At 45.5% G+C, this 20,113-nt stretch overlaps 1 protein-coding gene across 1 annotated transcript in view; it reads left to right on the forward strand.

Annotated features, from left to right (window-relative positions):
• LOC127573790 (glycine receptor subunit alpha-4-like) overlaps nt 1-11,452 on the forward strand; it is an 82,316-nt gene extending 70,864 nt beyond the window's left edge. Inside the window, exons 6-10 of the mRNA XM_052022295.1 lie at nt 2,542-2,624; nt 2,773-2,910; nt 4,685-4,899; nt 7,417-7,566; nt 11,171-11,452. Of these exons, the coding sequence (XP_051878255.1) occupies nt 2,542-2,624; nt 2,773-2,910; nt 4,685-4,899; nt 7,417-7,566; nt 11,171-11,452 (868 nt within the window). The remainder of the gene's footprint in view (nt 1-2,541; nt 2,625-2,772; nt 2,911-4,684; nt 4,900-7,416; nt 7,567-11,170) is intronic.
• The last annotated feature ends 8,661 nt before the right edge of the window (nt 11,453-20,113 follow it).

A 20,113-nucleotide genomic window follows, 5' to 3' on the forward strand; every position in this document is an offset into this window, starting at 1 on the left:
ATCTTTCCATCTCCATCTCATCCCCTACATTAACGAGATTAAACGCAGACTAGGTAACCATTAAACTGAACACCTGTGCTCCATCCGTAACCGCGATCTGCATCTCCCCAATGCCAGTCACTTCAACTCCCCCTCCCACTCCATCACAGATATGGCAGTCCTCGGCCTCCTCCACTGCCAGGAGAAGTCCAAGCGCAAAATGGAGGAACAGCACCTCATTTTCCGTCTTGGAACCTTGCAGCCTAACGGCATGAACATTGAATTCTCCCATTTTAAGTAAACCCCACAACCCCTCTCCCCCACCCCACCCCATCCATGCCTCTTCTTTTCTCCCCTTTCTAAGCTTATCTCTGTTTTTTCTACTCTTTTTCTCCTCCTTACCTTTGACCCATCCCCCAGTGGATCTGCTCTCCCTTTCTCCCCCGCACCTGCCTATCACTATCTCTTACCTGCTTCTACCTATCACCGCATTGTGTCTACCCCACCTCCCCTCTTTTGTCCACCTATACTGTATATTGGGCTTCCCCTTTTTCTATCTTCAGTCCTGAAGAAGAGTCCTGACCCGAAACGTTGAGCTCCTACTTTTCTCCACAGATGCTGCCTGGCCTGCTGAGTTCCTCCAGCATTATAGTGGTTTACATCTAGATTCCAGCATCTGCAGTCCTTTGTTTCTCTAGTTGTCCTGGTGCCTTGTTCAACTTGGGTCACTGCTTATTCATCTCCATCTTCCTGTGGGACTTTGCAGTGTGATTGGCAATACGTGTTGAATATATCTGTCTGATAATGGACTGTCCCATAGTAACCCAAGCACATCATGTATGAACCACATTGCAATATTCCAAGAAGATGCAAAATATAACTGTAAACTTTTTTAATTAATATCTCCACAGCTGTGAATTTCGTGGAAAATACTGAAAGATCAGGCTGATTTCGGGCTGTTTTAAGATTGTTTTAGATTTGTGTAAAGTGGGCATCATCTGTTTCCACAACCATGTCTATATTATTTAAAGAGCAGTGGTCATTTATTCTCAGGGTGGGAAACTAATATCGAGTGCTGTATGCAGGGGCAGAGAGATTAATGTTGGGTGTTCAAACAACACTGACACTCTGATGCCAGTTCAGTTTCTTTATATAACAGAACACAGAACAGTACAGCACAGTAACAGGCCCTTCAGTCCAAACTAATTAAGCTAATGACACCTAATCCCTTCCTCCTACACAAGGTTGATATCCCTCCATTCTCTGCACATTCCTGTGCCTACCTAAGAGCCTCTTAAATGTCTCTATCATACCTGCCACCACCACTAGCCCTGGCAGCACATTCCAGGCACCCACCACTCTCTGCATTAAAAATTTGCCCTGCACATCTTCTTTGAACTTTCCCCCCTCACCTTAAATGCATGCCCTCTAGTATTAGACATTTTGACTCTGGGAAAAAGAAACTGGCTGTCTATTCTATCTACGCCTCTCGTAATTTTATAAACTCCTATCAAGTCTCCCCTCAGCCTCTGCTGCTCCAAAGAAAACAACCTAAGTTTGTCCAAAGCACATGCCCTCTAATCCAGGCAACATCCTGGTAAACCTCTTTTGCACCCTCTCCATAGCCTGCACATCCTTCCTATAATGGGGTGACCAGAAATGAATGCAATACTCCAGATGTAGCCTAACCAGAATTTTATAAAGCTGCAACATAACTTCCTGACTCTTGAACTCAAATCCTAATAAAGGCAAGCATGCCATACACCTTCTTTACCACCCTATCGACTTGTTCAGCCTTAACTTCATAGATTGTTTCTTAATGAATGAGCAGATTATTTTACTAAAGTGAGTGTCACTGTGTACAATTCACTCTGCTCCTCTCAACATCCCCAGAAAGCAAGCACTCTCACAAGCACCTGTTTGCATTGCACCTTCCATGTTGGGAGCCCAGCTCCATAAACAGCTAATACAAGGCCGGCTTGTGTGTGGGGGTGGAATTCTGAGTCGACCAAGTCTCGCTCCAGAGATTTAAATCAGGCTGGTACAGCACAGAGGAGAGGTTGCTCGCAGGAGTGCTACCCACTGGCGTAGGATGGTAGCCCAGTGGTTAGGCTAATGGACTAGTAATTCAGGGACATGAGTTCAAATCCCATCATGGCAGTTGGAGAATTTAAATTTAGTTAATAACCTCACATTAGGTCATGAATAATGATGATCACAAAACAACTGGAATGTGGAAACACAGATCTGGTTCAGGGAAGAAAATCTGGTGTCCCGATGCAGTCTAACTCTATATACATGACTCCAGACCCACTGGTGTGGTGGACCCTGAAGTGGGCCAGCAAGCCACTCAGTTCAGGGTAATTAGAGATGGGTAATAAATGTTGGAGATGGCCTGATCCTGAAAATGAGTAGATATAAAAGCCCAGATCCCTCAGCACTGGTACCAGTGAGGCGCCAATCTCTGGAGTGTTCCCAGCTCTGGGACTTGCTCCCTGTTAGACCATTAACAAGAACACCTCAAACTACGCAATCTGACTCTATGCTTCCCTGTCGCTTCAGGCTCACCTTAGTTCTCTCGTGTCCCATGGATCTGAAGAATTTCCCCATGGATGTTCAGACATGTGCCATGCAACTGGAGAGCTGTGAGTAGTGGACCATGTGTATAACCCAGCCTGCTAACTGATCTCAGTCGATTCCATCCCTCACATATGCTCTGTCCCTCTCTTTGTTCTACCTCTACGAGACTTTCATTATCTGATGTTTTTAGTGTCTTATTCTGCCTCTTTGCAGTTGGCTACACTATGAACGATTTGATATTCCAGTGGCTGGAGGAGGGGTCTGTTCAAGTTGCAGAGGGTTTAACGCTCCCACAGTTCATCCTAAATGATGAGAAAGACCTTGGGTACTGCACCAAGTTCTACAACACAGGTGAGAGGGCTGCTGACACTTCACTGGTGGAGGTCGGCAGAGCAGGAACAATTTGTGAAAACAATTTCCAGCATCACATAGGTAGGCCATTTGGCCCATTGTACCTGAGCTGGTATCCCTAATCCCACTTCCCACATGAGGTTCCTCCCCCTGCAGGTCACAGCTCCTCAAGTACCCCAGCACTGTTTAAGTACACTGAGGAATTCTGCCTGCATTAGCATTTTGGGCAGTGAGTTCCGCACACCCACCACCCTCTAGGGGAAAACATTTTCCTCATCCCCCTTTAATCCTTCCACCAATTACTTTCAATCTGTGCCCCTGGTTTTTGAACCTCTGCCAGGGAAAATAGGTCCTTCCTATTTATTCTATCCCAACCTTTTACCACTTTACACACCTCAATACACCTCCTCTCAGCCTCCCCCCTTCCCCAGCCTCTCCAATCCTTCCTCAGAGCTACTATTTTTCCCATCCTGGCAAGCACCCTTTTCCTATAATGTGGTGAGCAGAACTGTACACAGTGCCCGAGATGTGGTCTAACAGGATCAATGCTTTGATCTTCCATTTGATCGATGATTTGGTCTCCCTGACCAATGACCCAGGTGTATTGTATACCTCAAGGTGAGCATGCAGTCTAAGAGTTGTGCTGGATACTTGTTATTTCAAAAATAAACTTTATTCATAAAAATATGTAAAGAAACTACAATACAATCAGTACAAGTTTTTACAATCATTGCATCATCAAGTCAACACATTTATCAGACCAAGATATTCCATATACAAAGCACCAACACCACTCATGTGGACTCTGAACAAAACATCTTCAAGTTTTTGCGAAGCTGTTACACAGGTGGTTTGTCTCGGCTGGATGGGCACGGTTCTATCTCCACAGCAAGCCAAGGTGTCCTCAGTGTTGAACATCCCACCCTTAGTGAAGGTGGGGATGGGGGACTGGGTAGCTCAGGCCATCCCAGGACTTGTCACCAAGGGAGCCACCAGTTGACTGGTTCCTACGGGTGTAACTCCACCCCAGGCAGTGAGAAACCAGGACTCATTCTGCTTGGATCCCATCCCCAACCACCAGCTAACACCCCCCACCATCACCAGCCTCACCAGCACCGTCCATCACCATTACCCCCACAGCAACCACCATCACCATCAGCCTCACCCCCATCCCCAGCTCCATCACCACCCCATCAACCCCACCACCATCATCACCACCAGCCTCACCCCCACCACCACCGTCATCCCCACTCCCATCAAACTGACCCCCATCATCAGCCACCAACTACCACTCCCCACTATCACCCACAATACTCACCCCACCCACAGCTCCTCACCCCCTCCACCCACACCACCATCCTCACCCACAGCCGCACTTCCTCACCACCACCCCCAACATCACTCCTGTCCCCACACCCACCCCCTCTGCCACACCAGGGTGATAGGAGTCCAGGGGAAACAGTCCCACTCTGCTCCATATCCAGGAGAAGAGAAACTGAGAGACCTAGCAGCTGCTCATCAACAAGAGGCCACTCAGTCCTTCCAGCCTGTTCCTCCCTTCAACTGAATCACGGCAGATCCATGGTGATGGTCTCCATGCTGACCTTAGTTTCCCAGGTGGATAAATATTGGGGGTTGGAGTCTTGGCCAATCCCTTGGGCCAGGGAATTAATGGTTTCTCCTTGTGACAAGCAGGAGCAGCACCGGTGATAGCAGGCAGGGCTGTGTGTAATGTGAATTGTGATCTCTTTCTGTTCTCCTTTGACTGACACAGGCAAGTTCACCTGCATTGAAGTGAAGTTCCACCTGGAAAGGCAAATGGGCTATTACCTCATCCAAATGTACATTCCCAGCCTGCTCATTGTTATCCTGTCCTGGGTATCCTTCTGGATCAACATGGATGCTGCACCAGCCCGGGTCGGTCTGGGCATCACCACCGTCCTCACAATGACAACACAGAGCTCGGGCTCCAGGGCCTCGCTACCAAAGGTCAGCTCAACGTCAGCTCCACTGCGTCCCACCACTGAGATCAACCTGTCAGTGATCCCATTGCTCCACCATAGAGTCACACAGTCATACAACATAGAACTGGGCCTTTCGGCCCGCCATGTCAGTGCTGACCTTTTTTCCCATCTATATTAATCCCATTTGCCTTCATTAGGGCTGTATCTTTCTGTGCATTGCCTACTTAAGTGGCCATCTAAATGCCTCTTAAACAAATAGGTTGCATCTGATTCCACCACCTCCTCTGGCAGTGAGATTCAGGTATCAATCACTCTCTGTGTAAAAAACTTAAGATCCCCTTTAAAACTCCTTCTTCTCACCTTAAGACTATGGCCTCTTGATTTTGCTACCCCAACCACGGAAAAAAGGATTTTGACTATCTACTCATTCTATGCCTCTCTTAATCTTACATACTTCTGTAAGGTCACCACGGCTCCCTTCACTCCAGGGAAAACAAGCCCAGCCTATCCAATCTCTCCCCATAACTAAAGTCCTTCAATCCAGGCTACATCCTGGTGAGTGTCCTCTGCGCTCTCTCCAGCGCAATCATATCCTTCTTATAGTGTGGTGACCAGAACTGCACACTGATACTCAAACTTTCACTGATTTGGATATAAACACACACAGGTCCTTTTGAACACCAACACCTTCCTATCTCTCACCTATTAAAATATACACCGGCTTTCTCTTCTTCCCCAAAGTGGATGAGCTCACATTTTTCCCATGTTATATTCCATCTGCCGTACCTCTGCCCATTCACTGAGCCTGTCTACATCCAGCAGGCCAGGCAACATCCGTGGAGAAAAGCAGGCGGTCAACGTTTCGGGTCAGGACCCTTCTTCTTGAGTCCTGAAGAAGGGTCCTGACCCGAAATGTTGACCACCTGCTTTTCTCCATGGATGCTGCCTGGCATGCTGAGTTCCTCCAGCATCATCGTGTTTTTCATCTAGATTCCAGCATCTGCAGTCCTTTGTTTCTCCTGTCCATATCCACCCTGAAACCTCTCTCCATCTTTCTCATAACTCACACTGCCACCCAACTTTGTGTCATCAGCAAACTTGGTCGTGTTACACTTGGTCTGCTCATCTAAATCACCGATTATAGATTGTGAATAGCAGGACTGAGTACTGATCCCCGCTGATCTGAAAATGACCCCTTTATTCCAACTCCTCATTTTCTACCCATTAACCAATCCTAAAATTACACCCAATCCCATGGCTTCAAGTTTGTTCAATAATTGTATCGCAGTTTATCAAAAGCCTTCCTAAAGTCCGGGTACACCTGGAGTGAATTTCTGGAGTATCAAAGGCTGAGGGATGACCTGCTAGAAGTATATAAGATTATGAGTCATGCATTGAGTAAGAACTCAAAATCTTTTTCTCATGGTTCTTCTCAAAGCACAGGTTTAAGGCGAGAGGGAGAAGTTTAAAGGGGATCTGAGGAGTAAGTTTCTTACACAGAGAGTGGTTGATATCTGGAACATGGTGTCAGAGGTGGTGGTGGAATCAGATACAATCACTACATTTAAGAGGCATTTAGACAGGTACTTAAATAGGAAAGGCATTGAAGGATACAGTCCTATTGTGGGCAAATGGGATTAGTGTAGATGGGCAAAAAGGTCAGTGTGGACATGATGGGCCAAAGGGCCTGTGTCTGTGCTGTACGACTCTCTGACTCTATGAACACATCCACTTTTGTCTGTTGTGCTGGTTCCAACAGATTGGTCAAATATGATTTCCCCTTTGTAAATCCAGGTTGACTCTACCCAATCCACTGATTATTTCAGGTTGTCAACTTTGAATATTTACTCTTTCTCCAAAGACACTGGCTGCTATCTATTTACACACAACAGGACAGACTGAACAAGTCCTGCGAAAGAGACAGAAGATGACTTCAAAACTACTAAAGGGTTTGGTAAGGTAGAAAATGTAACAGGAATACAAAACAGGGAGCCACAGGTATAAGATAATACAGTGGGAACTCAGGGGAAGCTACAGGTGGACAAACCCATTGGTGTTTTGGGAGGACAGAGGGGGGATCATCTACACCAGTTCTAAGTATCCGCATTGTACCTCAGGGTTGAGAGGTCTGACCCTGCAATGTCTGCCTGTACATAAGCAGAAGGTGATCCAATGATCCAATCTTACTCTAGTTCCAATCTCAATCACAATACAAAATGGGGAGAGTAAAGTCTTTCACAATTTCCCTCAATGTCCTCAGGTTAGGGGAGGAAGGAAAATAATCGGGACTTCTGTTGCGCCAGCCACCCATTGCTGCAGGTGACTAGAATGTGAAGAAGGTGGTGTTGTATGTTTGGGAAAGTGGCCCCAACATCTCCCCTGTCTCGACCCACACACAACTACTGAGCCACAGATTAATTTAAATCCTTAAGTCATCCCTGACATTGCTGCACTAGACACTTGCTGCTTCCTTTGCCTTTTCTCATGTTTTTTTTTTCCAACCAACTTGAGCTCGGGGTAATGAGGACCTTTCACCCAACAGGTGTCCTACGTCAAAGCCATCGACATTTGGATGGCGGTGTGTCTCCTGTATGTCTTTGCTGCTTTACTTGAATATGCCGCAGTCAATTTTGTGTCACGACAGCACAAGGACTTCATAAGGCTACGGAGGAAGGAGAGGCCACAAGGGATCGTAAGTCTCAAACTTCCATCTGAATTTGTTCTTGAGTTGGTCAGGTTAGTTCCGCTGTTCAACCCTCAGCGCCTAATCCCTTATAATGACCTTAATAGGTCAATAAACCCACAGATTGGGCATGCAAATGGTAAGGTGGTGAAATATTGCCTTCTGATAGAAAAGTAGCAAAGCTATGTACTTCCAAGACAGGAAGATTCTCAGGAGAGCAAAGGAATTTAGGGGCACAGAGACACAAACTGAGCAGGTTATCATAGAGTCACACAGTGGTCCAGCATAGAAACAGGCCCTTTGGCCCAACACATCCATGCCGACCTTTTTGCCGATACTAATTGCATTTTCCCACATTAGGAACGTATCCTTCTATGCCTTGTCTATTCAAATGCCTCTTAAACGTGATTGCATCTGATTCCAGCACCTCCTCTGGCAGCTCATTCCAGATATCAACCACTTTCTCTGTAAGAAACTTACCCTGCAGATCCCCTTTAAATCTCCTTCCCCTCACCTTAAACCTATGCCCTCGTTTTTGATACCCCCAACATGGGAAAAAAAGATTCTGACTATCTACCCTATCCATGCCTCTCATAACCTTATCTACCTCTATCAGGTCACCCCTCAACCTCCTCCACACCAGGGAAAATAAGCCCAGCCTTTCACTCCCCATAACTAAAGTTCTCCAATCCAGGCAACATCCTGGTGAATCTCCTCTTATCAGTTAATAATAAGAAAAAGTAAACAAAAGCCTGAGTAATGGAACAGCGTTAAGTTTACTCAGAACCTTAGCTAGACCACACCTGGTGTATGTGATCGAAAAGCAAAATATATCAGAGCTGGAAATAGAAAATAAGAACAGAAAATGCTGGAAACACTCAACAAGTCAGTCAACATCTATGGAGAGAGAAACGGCATCAATGTTTCAGGTCAATGACCTGCTCTGAACAATGGTCATCAATCCGAAACATTAACTCTGTTTGTTGAACAGTATAGGAAATAAATTAAAAGATAATGTTTTTATTATCAGACTGAACAAATAAAACTCTGCAGTTATTTTTTGTGAGCTAAGCAATTTGATTACCTGTCATTAGCAATTAGTATGTCATTGAATAGATACTTTTGCTATTTGTTGCTGAAATTATCCAACTAATGAGCAATCAATGAGTGATCGATAATGGGAAATCAATGAGTGATCAATCAGGGATCAATAACAGGCAATCAATGAGTGATCAATGAATAATTGTTAATTGATCAATGTGTTATCAATAATGAGCATCAAAAAGTGATCAATAAGGGATCAATAGAGGATCAATGACAAGCAATCAATATTTTCAATGAACAATCAATGAAGATTAATGGGTGATCAATAAGAGGCAATCAATAAACAATCAATGAGTGGTTAATGGCTGACCAATGATCCTCTGCTTTTGTTTTCACTGGGCCATGTGTATGACAGGGGCTGGTCAACCAGGCAGAAAGCAGAGACCCACTGGGGCCTGAGGATGGTCTGAGGAGCAGGGAGCCAATATTCGGGACTCCGAACCAGTTCTGCAGTGTGGGCTTCAGGGTAAGCTAGTGGTGTTGTGTCCATGACCTGTGCAAAGCCAGATATGCTCTCTGTCCCACGACTTTGTGAACACAAATAGTCTGGGAACGTCTGGAAGGAAAGAGAACATCCTGGAAGACGATAGGCACTGTGCAGGTTACAGTCCACTGAGATCCATGTACTGTGCAGCTCCCTCGCCACGTTTACCACCCCTAACAGATTGTGAGGAATGTCGTCTTTAATTCTGTTTAATCAGATGACAGCACACATGACTAGAGAAACCACCTTCTCAGTGACTGAGAAATGTGTGGGCCACAAGGAGAAAGGGGGAGGAGGGAGAGGGGTTGGGGCTGGGTGGGGAAGGAATGGGGTGGGGAGGTGGGTGGTGTAGGGATGGGGAGGGGTTGAGAGGGGAACTGGGGTAGAGAGGGGTGGGTAAGGAGAGGGTAGGGTGGGGTAGAGGGGGGTAGGAGCAGAGGTGAGGTTGGGAGGAGCTAGAGAACAGAGGGTGGGTCAGGGTGGGTTAGAGAGAAGGTGGGAGGGGTGATGTGGGTAGGGTATTGGTAGGGTTGGAGTCAGGTAGGGAGGGGGTGGGAAGGAGGGAGGGTGGGAGAGGGGTGGGGTAGGGATAGGGGTGGGGGGTGGGTGGGTAAGGGAAGTGGGGAAGGAGGCAGGTGGGGTAGGGTGGGGTTGGGAAGGATATGGGGGTTGGTGAGGGTGGTGGGGTGGGAGGTGGGGAAAGAGAGATAAGGAGGACAGAAAAAAAGAGATCAGAGAGAGTCAAAGTAAGAGAGAAGCCGAAAGGGGGAGAGAGAAAGAGGTTGAAAGAGAACTAAAAGGGAGATCAGAGAGAAAGAGAGATCGGGAAGTGGAGAGAGAGAGAGAAAATCGGATGGGAACTGACTGGAGGAAAGGACCAAGTTGTAACCATTATTGAAAAGGAAATAAAATGCAGCTGAAGGAAACTTTGAAATAAAATCAGAATACCTTGAAAAAGTCAGAAAGACAGGCAACATCTTTGGAGAGAGAAACAGACTTGCATTTCAGGTCAAAGACCCTTCATCAGAACAGGTGAAAACTCATTGACCTTAAATCTGAACTCTGTTCATTTGCTATAAGCTTTCCCCTTGCAAAAGTAACAAGCCATGACAAATATAACTACATAGAGTAACTTTTTTTAACCAATTAACTGTTTGCATACAATGCAAAATTATACAAAGCTAATTATTTACAAATGCATATAAACACAGTCAACAGCTGGAGCTTTAGGTGAACATTAAGCTGTCTCTTCTCTCATCCTCCCAACTACAACAGCACTCCCACATAAACTGGAAGGCAATTCAACAGGGAACCGGCCACAGCCAAAGGCCTTGAATCGTCTCACCACTCAGGACAAGAAAGGTCACAGCCCCCTTCACTCATCAAGGATTGTTTGTCATAATGGGACATCACAGCATTTCCAGCCCACCAGGGGTAGCCATGGAACGTTCTCCCTCCACCTCCAGTGGCTCTGCAGGAGCGTCCATAGTGGACCCCTGGCCCAGGATCTCACTGCTGTTTAGGCCGTGTTTTGATTTACCAGCTGGCCTACTGTGGGCAGCTAGACAGTTCTCAACATAGAGAGAGAGAGGACAATGCCTAATATGGAGAGAGGAAGAGGGAAAGAGGAAGAGAGAGGGAGAAGTGACAGTGCCCAACTTAAAGAGAGAGGGAAAGGGAGAAAAGACTCTGCCCAGCTTATAGAGGGGGTGGAGGGAGAGGGACAGAGAGAGGACAGTGCCCAATTTGTAGAAAATGAGCGAACACCAGTATTGACTATCTAGAGAGAGAGGACAATATTGTGACCTAATATCTGCTTGAGAGAGGGCTGGACTGAGAGACCCAGAGAGGACCATGGCTGTTCCACTTTAGAGAGGAACAAGCTCGGGCTGAATCACTTGCAGGGAAAGGGTCCACAAGGGTGTGTGTGTGTGTGTGTGTGTGTATCTGTTCATCACTGAATACAGTGCTGTGCCTGTCTGTCATCTCCTGATGGGATGTCCTTGCTCTGTTCTAAACCGGCAGGAGGCGGATGTGCAGGGGGGAAACCGCTTCTGTTTCCGTGGCTATGGCCTGGGTCACTGTGTACACGTGAGGGACGGCGCAGAGCTGGAGGGGACGAGCCCGTTTAAATCTCCACAGCCCCCACCGAGGGACACAGAATCCATCCGACAGAGATTTGTGGACAGGGCGAAGCGGATTGACAGAATCTCCCGAGCAGTTTTCCCAGTCACGTTCCTAATTTTTAATATTTTTTACTGGTTGACATATAAGATCATCCGGCAACGGGATATTCATGAGGTTTAAATCTCCACCAGGTCTCTACTATTGAAATGATCTGCTCCTCACAGACACGCAGACACACACACACACACACTCACTCACTCACTCACAGGGAGAGGTGGGGTGGGGGGGAGAGGAGGACGGGTGGGAGGTGGGATGAGAAAAGGTAGGGGTAGGGATGGGGATGGGTGGGGAGGTGGATGGTGGTTGGAAGAGATTCCACATTCACGAGAGCTTCAGCATTGCTACCTGCCTTTTGTGAGAAAGTTCTTCCTAATTTCCCTCCAGAAGGATCTTGCTGTAACTTCACTTAACCGGGCTGTGAATATCACAAAAGTCTTCAAGGATTTGCAGATATTTCTGGTCCATTCTTTCGGTCATTCGGTTTTCATGGGTTGCAGTAGATCTGTCATCTCACCAGTTTCCTACCCTACCCCTCTCACCTCACTATCTGTCAATCAACCCCCCCCCCCCGCCCCCCCAAATCTCTGGATATATCATCCCTTCAACCACGGCTACAATCTTCTTTTCAATTGACTATCAGATCTCATTTTTAATCTCTTTGTTAAACAACCCAACACATTGACCATGGTAAAAGCGAAGTGTAAATTCATCATATCACATTGTATCAGTCAACCTTCCTTTAAAGAATAAGTGGACAATGAATGTTTCTGTTAAAAGGCAGATAGATTGTCTGCAGGAGATGGTCAGGAGAATTACCCACAGCATTTGTATTGAGATATTCAAGGATAGTAAACAAAACTGACAAAGACCAGAACTGAGAGTTTGATCTTAAAATGAGGTTAATGTCTTTAGAAACCCTCCTCTCAAGAATCTCAGTAACCTGATAGGAATGCAGCTGTTGATATAAAATTGAAAAGCACTGTATTTACACTGAGCATAGGTGAGACGCAGAGTAACATTCTCCCTGGGGTTACACAAAGAGATTGGGAAATTTGTCAAGGACACGGTGTTTGCCAAATCTGATCACTGGGGGCGATGTTTAATGATGCGTTGCTATTTGTTGCGATGACTCACATTGTCAGAGGAAAAAAGAAATAGTCCTGAAGAATGGTCCTGACCTGAAACGTTGACCGCCTACTTTTCTCCATAGATGCTGCATGGCCTGCTGAGTTCCTCCAGCTTCATCGTGTTTTTCACCTAGATTCCAGCATCTGCAGTCTTTTGTTTCTATAGAAATAGGCCCTTCGGCCCACCAAGTCCATGCCAATCCTTGACCCATTAACACCAATTTCCTTTGTTTTAATTCTCCCCACGTTCCTATCAACTCCCCACAGATTCTCCCACTCTTTACCTACAGAGACTTGGAAGAAAATTCTTCATTTAGTTAATACATCTTCAATGTGTGCCAGAAACTCATTGATACAGTTTAAGGTAGTTCACAGGACCCATATGTCCAAAGATAAGCTAGCTCATTTTTATAACCATATAAATCCTTTATGTGATAGATGAAAATCGAATGTGGCTTCTTTGACACATATGTTTTGGTCCTGTCCTCTTTTGGAAAAATATTGGAAAGACATTTTTAACATTATTTCAAACGTATTGAAGATTGATTTACAACCTCACCCTATCACTGCAATTTTTGGATTACCAAGGATAGAGTCTGGCCATTTATCTGCTTCCGCTAACCGTATGATTGCTTTTGTTACATTAATGGCCAAACAATCCATTTTGCTTTAATGGAAGGATCCAATACCCCCTACTACTTTTCAATGGTTCTCTCAAACTATATCATGTTTAAACTTGGAAAAAATTAGGAGTGGTACTGTTGATCCTTCGCTTAAATTTGAAGATATTTGGAGTCCATTTATTCAATATTTTCACATGATGTAGATCCCCTTTCAATAACTTTCCAACTTAGAGGAACGGAGTTGACGACATAATATTGCTCTGTTTCTACTGAGAAGTTTTAGTCCAGTCTTTTTTTTCTTTTTTTTTTGTTTGTTTTTTTTTGAAATTTTTCTGTTTAGTTTGGTTTATATTGTTTATAATTTTTCTTACCGATTTGTTTTTTTTCTCTTCCTTTTATTAATTTATATCATAAATCTTTTTCTTTCCTTTCTTTTATACTATATTCATTTACTAAGAGATCGTTGGATCTACAGATTTTTTTTATATCTTATTGTTCTTTATGATTATCTGTGCCATGACTGTTCTCCTGATCTCTTTGTGTTACATGTACAAACATTGATGTTATAGATTAATCTGTATTAATTTGAAAACTAATAAAAAGATTGAAAAAGAAAGAAAGATTCTCCCACTCGTCTACACATATGGGCCAATTTACAGTGGCCCATTAACCTACTAACCCGCACGTCTTTGGGATGCCCAGGGGAAACCCACGCAATCTCAGGGAGAACGACAAACTCCACACAGACAGCACCGGTGGTCAGGATTGAACCAACGTCTCTAGAGCTGCGAAGAGCTGGAGGACTGGAGCTCTACCCGCTGTGCCACTGTGCCATGTTGGAATGAATCCATTCTCTCCATCAAAGGAGTTCTCAATGAATTCACTTTCCCATTCTTGCTCACTTCTGAGTGGGTCTGTTCACAGATCATAAAACTTATTTTTATCATTGTTCTTTTGTTTAATGTCTATCCCCAGTCACCCTGGAGAAAATTGCTTCCTCAAACCGAAGCAATGTTTGTGTGGAAGGTGCACCTGCAGCGCTGTTAAGTGAGCAGTTCCAGAAATGTGATCCAGCGACAATGAAGGGGCGGTTGTTAGAGAAACAAAGGACTGCGGATACTGGAATCTACATGAAAAAACAACAAGATGCTGGAGGAACTCAGCAGGCCAGACAGCATCCATGGAGAAAAGCAGCCAGTCAATGTTTCGGTCAGGTCCCTTCTTCAGTTGTTTACTTCTCAGTCAGCGTGTGATGTGGAGAAGGAGTTGGAGATGTGGTGTCACACAAAAGATTGTGCAAAGCTACATTGAAGCTGGAAATGGGTAGCAGTTCATACTCAACGTGTAGCACAAAAAATACAAATGTGCCTTGCATTCTATATCTGGAATTTCATTTCATTGAATTCAATGGATTCTGTTATCCATGCAGACTCTTTGCTGCTGCTGTTCACCAAGGCAATTAACATGGATAGTGCTCCCAAAATCATGTCTTTTACTGAGGCAGTCAACTCCCAACTAACACTGTGTCTGGTACAACAATGTATCAAGAGTGATGCCATATGGTACCATCAGTTCTTAAAGGTAAACTCACTCACGCTCATAGATATTACACTGCTTCCCCTTAAAAAGTAATAAACCCATGCAAACCATCAACTCTCTGCTTACAATAGATGATACCATCAGTTAACTACTTGCTTATGGGAAATTATACAACTAATTAATGACTCACAAAGAAACACAGTTATAGATTCAACCAAACATAAATTTATTTGGTACCAGTCTTCTCTTAGGCTGCAAACTCTACCTTGTGCCTTGGTTTTCACACTATGTTGCATCCTATCTCTCACTCTGACTCCCCCTTTGCTGACCCTCTCTGCTGTTTTTTTGTGAAGTCACACTGTCATCTCCTCAGTCTCTCCATCTCACCCTCTAGCATCCAATGCCCACAGTTCTGCAGTGACTGTTCCCAGCTTAGCTTGCCACACCCTAGGTAAACGAATATCAGGAAGTCCATGCCCACTGTAACATCTCCTCGGGGATCTTTGGAGCTTTGGACCCACCTGCCCATCACAACAAGGCCCTCCCTGAAGGCACGCACTCAGTCTGCCCTCGATTCAGGCTGTTCCATAACTCTGTCAACAACAAAAGCCTTTCTGGGCCCTGAGCTCTTCCCCAGGACTCCCTCAGCCCCTCACTCTGTAGTGGGATCAACCGTGCCAGACCCAACTGAAGTTACCTCCCCACCACCCTGTGCCGAGCCGTCCCCCTTCCACCTTTCTGCGGATTCCTGGAATGACACCAGAATCTCCAGTGAACCACCCATCATGCTCTCCAAACTGATGACAGACTCTTCCACTGCACTGTTTGTTGTTGGGGATTGCAAGTGTTCCCAATGCTCTGGGAACGGTGAGCAGCTGTTCCAGTTATCCCCTGGACTCGGGATGCTCAGGGCAGACCCTCCTTCCCTCTGGGACATCTCCCCCCTGGTCTGCTGGTGACTGGGGCAGTGGGCTTGTTTCATGACTTTGTGGTGACCTCCCCCCACATTCCACTAATGGACAGTTTCTACCTACCTCCCTGGCTCCATCAAGATGCATCTCTCACCACCCCGCAGTGAAGTGGTAACATGTCCACTCCTCACTGAGAAATACCCAATGGGCAGCACTACCAACCCTGGCTTTCAAAGAGTGCCCTCGATACTCTCCGTCTGTCATGGAAGGTGTGCCTTTGCCAACATTACCCACCTACGTTGCGAGCCCATGTCTGTGAACATCATCATCCCATTCTCCCCATGGTCCTCCACTCTATCTCACACAATGCTCTCAGTCTCCTCAGTATGCACCCTCTCCGCATGGGCCCAACCTCGGACTCACCTTTTGCTGGGACAACCTCGCCTTTAACTGAACTGGAGTAGCCACACACACAATGTGTCTACAAGAGCAGGTCAGAGGCTAGGAATCCTGCTCCTAACTCCACTAGGCCCATCCACCATCTACAAGGCTCAAGTCAGGGGTGTGATGGAACACTCTCCACTCACCTGGATGAGTACAACTTCAACAACACTCAAGAAGCTCAAAGCCATACAGGACATATCACCCCGCTTGATAGGCACCCCAACCTGAACTACTCACTCACTCCACCACTGACACAGTAGCAGCAGTTTGTACCATCTATAGAATGCATTGCAGCTGCTCATCAATACACCTTAGACAGCACTTTCCAAATCCACCATCTCTACCAGCATAGAAATTTCTTCACTAAGAGGGTGGTGAATCTCTGAATTCTCTGCCCCAAGAATGGTGGAGGCTGGATCATTAGACATATTTAAGATGGTGATAGATAAATATTTGAAAGATCGAGGAATTGAGGGTTATGGGGAACTGGCACAGAAGGGAGTTGAGGCCAGCATAGATCAGCCATGATCATATTGAATGGTGGGGCAGGATTGAGGGGCCGAGTGGCCTACTCCAGCTCCTTTTCTCTTGTGGCCTGGTGAAATGTTGCCCTACTGACACACAACACATCCTGCATGTGGATCAGTGCAACAAATACTGGGGTATATGAAGCACTCTCATCCAACAACAAAAGTTTGCAGAGATTTCACTGGCACAGAATATTTCTCAATCACTGGGGGTGTCTGTACCAAAGCTATGGTCACTCATATTCAGGAAAGAAGTTACCATCTGGTTACTTGCACTTGATGAGAATGAGAGTATTCATCACATGTTGTTGAATTGAATTGAATTGGTTTATTATTGTCACATGTACCGATATATAGTGAAAGACTTAGTTTTTCAAGTCATCCATACAGATCATTTCAAAACATAAGTACATCGAGGTAGTACAAGGGAAAAGCAGTAATAAAATGTAAAATCTATTATTACAGTTACAGAGAAAGTGCAGAGCAGGTAGACAAAAGGTGCAAGGGCCATGATGAGGTAGATTGTGAAGTCAAGAGTTCATCTTTAACATACAAGATATTCATTCAAGAGTCTTATAAAAGCGGGATAGAAGTTGTCCTCAAGCCTGGCAGTGCGTGCTTTCATGATTTTGTATTGTCAGCCCAATGGAAAGGAGGAGAAGAGAGAACGTCAGGGGTGGGAGAGGTTTTTAATTATGCTGACTGCTTTTCAGAGGCAGTGAGAAGTGTAGACAGAATCCATGGAGGGGAGTCTGGTTTCTGTGATGGACTGAGCCATGTCCGCAACTGTCTGCAATTTTTTGTGGTCTGAGGCAGAGCAATTTCCATACAAAGCTGTGATGCATCTGGCTGGGATGCTTTCTATGGTGCATCTATAAAAATTGGTGAGTCAACAGGGACGGGGTGAATTTCCTAAGCCTTCTGAGGAAGTAGAGACATTGGTGTGCTTTCTTGGCCTGTATGATTGGACCAGGACAAGCTATTGATGATATTTACACCTTGGAGCTTGTCATCTCTACTTGTTTGGCTCCACTGAAGCCAATTAACTCAAAGTTCCTTTGTTTTCCATCAAAAGATTGAGAAGTGCTCTGGGGACAGGAATCTCATTTTGAGACCAAGTTGTCTGCTATAAAAATTTTGCTGTTGCTTTATGATTCCAGAATATCTCAATAGGACAGTTATTTCCCCAGGTCATACAGTGCTGCATGCCGAAGAGAATATAAACCTATAACAAGCTGAATAAGATCTCACAACCTTCCACAGAAAGAGTGTTTCAGATTAAGACTCAAGCATCTCTTAGACACAAGAAATTCTCAGATGCTGGAATCTGGAGCAATACACGAAAAGTGCTGAAGAAACTCAGCAGGTCAGGCAGCATCCACTGGGGGAAATAAACAATCGACATTTTGAGCCGAGACCCTTCAGTAAGACTGGAAAGGAAGAGGGCAGAAGCCAGAATAAGAAGGTGGGGGGAGGGAGAAGAGTACACGCAGGCAGAGGATAGGTGAGTCCACGGGATAGGCGAGTGCAGGTGAGAGGGGGAAGGTAGTGGGTGGGGGAGGGGGAGGAGATGTAATAAGCTGAGAGGTGATAGGTAGAAGAGGCCAAGGGCTGAAGAAGAAGGAATCCAGTAGGAGAGGGGATCTCTTCTCAGTCAGACAGCAGTACCCCAGGAGGCAAATTCCTCCACACCTTCCACAGAGTCATAGAGGGCATCACAGTGGTGCAGTGGACAGAGCTACTGCTACATCCTGGCCTCTGATGCTGTCTGTGTGGAGTTTCCACATTCTCTCTGTGATCATGTGGGTTTCCTCCAGGTGCTCTGCTTTCCTTCCATATCCTGAAGAGAGAGAGAGAGATTGAGAGATTGAGGCAGGTACAATACAACAATGAAGACATTCGGACAGGTACATGGATAGGAGAGGTTTAGAGAGATATGGCCCAAATGTGGACAAATGGGATGAGCTTACATGGGCATCTTTGTCAGCATGGACCAGTTGGGCCATGGGACCTGTTTCGGTGCTGTATTACTCTATGACTCTAATAAGTTTCAGGGATAGAGAGGAATAAGAAGTGGGTTGGCACTGATATGATTACTCCCATGGGAGCTGGTATAGACCCAGTGGACCGATTGGCCTTCTTCTGAGCCATATTACACAAGACAAGACACCTTGCATCACTCTACTGATGATCAGATCGACCAGCTGACCAGAAATGACTGGTGTGGTTTTGTCCTGACTTTGTGGATGTGAACAAAGCTGGGAACACCTTGTTTTCCATGTATTTTTCAGGATCTGGGCAAGGCCAGCGTTTATTGCTCATCCCTTACTGTCCTTGAGTTGCTTGGCCTGCCAATTCAGAGTCCACCACATCGGTGGGTCTGGAGTCATCCGCAGTCCAGACTGGGGATGTACGGCAGAGTTCCTCCCCTGAAGGACATCAGTGAATACAGTTGTTTTGTGGTCACACATACCAACAACTCATTTTGTTAAAAAATTCCAAGTTATTAACTGGACAGCTGCCCTGGTGCAATGTGAATACAGCTCTTTGGATTGTTAGCCCAAGCCTCTGCTTTAATAGTTTAGTAATTAAACTTCTTTTTTTCAAAAATATACTTTATTCACAGCAATGCAATCAGTGCATGTCCTCTTTACCTTCACTGTGTCATCAAACCAATACATACTCTTACAACTGCAACACTGCTCATGTGGGCTCATCGAACAATACATCCTTCCAGTGTTTGTGTGGCTGTTACATAGGAACCAGCCCCTCAGTGCCCAGTGGCAACAGGACCTTAGCCTGCAGTCCTTCCCCACAAAGCCTTTGCAAGTGGCTGGACAAAGCTTCTGTGCATCCTTCAGCATGTACTCTGTAGCCTGGAATGTGTGAATTGGCAGAGTTCACTTACAGTAGATCTAGGGGAGTGAGATAATTTCCCTGTCCATAATCATGGTGAGTATTTTATAACCTCTGCCCATCTCTCTCCTTTCCATAACATCCCTGCATTGCACCACACTCCCACTGGCCAGTGAAGCTTCACCTTTGAATGAGGAGAGACTGCTGACGTTTGTTGGGGACATCTGTCACTTTCCTCCGCTCATCTCCTTGTTACCTGGGACACTTCAGCTTTTGGGTGGTGCCTTTGGTGTCTTCTCCCTCTCCAACACCTGCCATTCCCTGCTTGTTTCTCCCTTCCACTGCATGGCATCTGTCACCAGAGCCAGGTACCCAGCCCAGGGGGTAAGGGAAGTCAAGGAGCATTGTCTGTCTGTATCTGAGGAAATTGTACCCTCTGTCTGGTTCAATATTCAAGATACACCAGTTCTTTCACCATGAGTTACAGCCCGAGTTTTGATCCCAGCAAAAGATCCAACATTACACAAGTCTACAGAGGGTGGAAAGCATCAGATAAACAGGTAAAACTGTGTGCTGAGTTGTGTCTGGATGGATGGACTTACAGTGCAAAGTCTCAGTAATGGAGTGAACACATTTCCAGGACAGATGAAGTATCAGGGATGTAAATGAAACACTGAAAAATAATCATTCTTTCTCCTAAAGGTTAAATATACTTTAATGATTTGAATAAATTCTTTCTGCTATAACTTACATC

The sequence above is a fragment of the Pristis pectinata genome, chromosome 8 (genome assembly GCF_009764475.1).
Source record: "Pristis pectinata isolate sPriPec2 chromosome 8, sPriPec2.1.pri, whole genome shotgun sequence".
Taxonomy (NCBI): domain Eukaryota; kingdom Metazoa; phylum Chordata; class Chondrichthyes; order Rhinopristiformes; family Pristidae; genus Pristis; species Pristis pectinata.